General features: G+C 42.7%; 1 protein-coding gene across 1 annotated transcript; it reads right to left on the bottom strand.

The window, feature by feature from the left end:
* Nucleotides 1-220: 220 nt before the first annotated feature.
* Nucleotides 221-601, bottom strand: LOC149238547 (myosin-binding protein 7-like). The gene has a single exon (XM_089369600.1). The coding sequence runs from the start codon at nt 599-601 to the stop codon at nt 221-223; it is 381 nt and encodes a 126-aa protein (XP_089225726.1).
* Nucleotides 602-1,197: the final 596 nt, after the last annotated feature.

Here is a 1,197-nt window from a genome sequence, read left to right as displayed (position 1 = left end):
ACACTGTCCTGTTGCAACATAAACCTAATATGTGTTACACCCCCGCCTGTCTTTCCAATGCATTTGCATACATCTTGTTCTAATCAAAGACCATTCAGGTTCTGTTCCCATGTGAAATCCGCTGAACCTGTGGGTTGAGGCGTGAATCCAAGTGTGTGTGAGAGAGGCATGAACCCAAGTGCGTGGAGAATCCTTCGAACAACGTTGTGGTTTAACCTGCCTATGGTTTAACACTGGAGCAGTATACTTTTTGACAACACTGTGGAGGTGTATCGCTCCATCCAACTCTTGTCTGTCCATCCCAGAAATCCAAGCTATCTACTGTCTCCGTATTAGAATTTATCTTCCTGTTAGAATATTCAGATGTAGAGAAACAACCCTCTCTGTCATTCAACCCAGACTTTTCAGGAGACCTAATATTCCCATCCTCAAATTCGTCAAAACCAAGGCTCAACATCCTATGCTTAAAAGATAGAAGCTCAAACTCCAGCACTTTAATCGCCTGATCTTTTCTATAGAGCAAATTTTCTAAGGACAATAATTCTTGTTGATCATGTGCAAGTTTTTGCTCAGCAAACCTTTTGAATTGAGAGGCTTCCATCTACGCCTCAGCCTTTTCTTTCTGGAGACGCAAAATTATAGCTAATGTTTCATCTGCTGCAGATGCCGAAGCATTTCTCTCTTCATCTATCTCACTCTGCAGTTGTTCTATCGCTTGATGTTGGCTTCGAAGGGTCTCTCTCAATGCATTCAACTCATTCCCGATTTCCGTCTCCGCCTCTGCGAGTGTCGAAGCTTCTATCTGTTCGAAATCACCTTCTAGCTTTCGCTTCACATGCCGTCGCCATTGATAAAATGGTCCAACGTATATATTGAATAGTATTGAACATAGATAACTCGCTCCCGTTCTTGGTATTTCGGTTCATCTTTCATCTTTTGCAGCTTGTCCCAACGGCTTTGTATAGTCGAATCTAGCCTACGAACCGATCCATCTCGCGCTGGAATTTGAACTGGTTTTCGTTGCTGGGATATGAAACAAATCGAGCATCTATCAAGGTTTTTCGTGGTGCTCTGATCGCTGGATTTTATTAGTCTATTGAACTTGGAAGATGCAGCAAAGTCAAGGACGAAGTTGTCGTTGCTGTTCATGCTGGCGCAGGTCGACATCCATGGATCGATTAAATAAATAGTGATTTT

The sequence above is a fragment of the Pinus tabuliformis genome, chromosome 8 (genome assembly GCF_031772625.1).
Source record: "Pinus tabuliformis cultivar Carrire ecotype Pingquan chromosome 8, CPIR1, whole genome shotgun sequence".
NCBI classification, from domain to species: Eukaryota; Viridiplantae; Streptophyta; class Pinopsida; order Pinales; family Pinaceae; genus Pinus; species Pinus tabuliformis.
This window is presented reverse-complemented; position numbering and strand designations above follow the sequence as displayed.

Coding starts and splice junctions, on each gene's coding strand:
- LOC149238547 (XM_089369600.1), bottom strand. CDS start 601: ATGGAAGCCTCTCAATTCAAAAGGTTTGCTGAGCAAAAACTTGCACAT.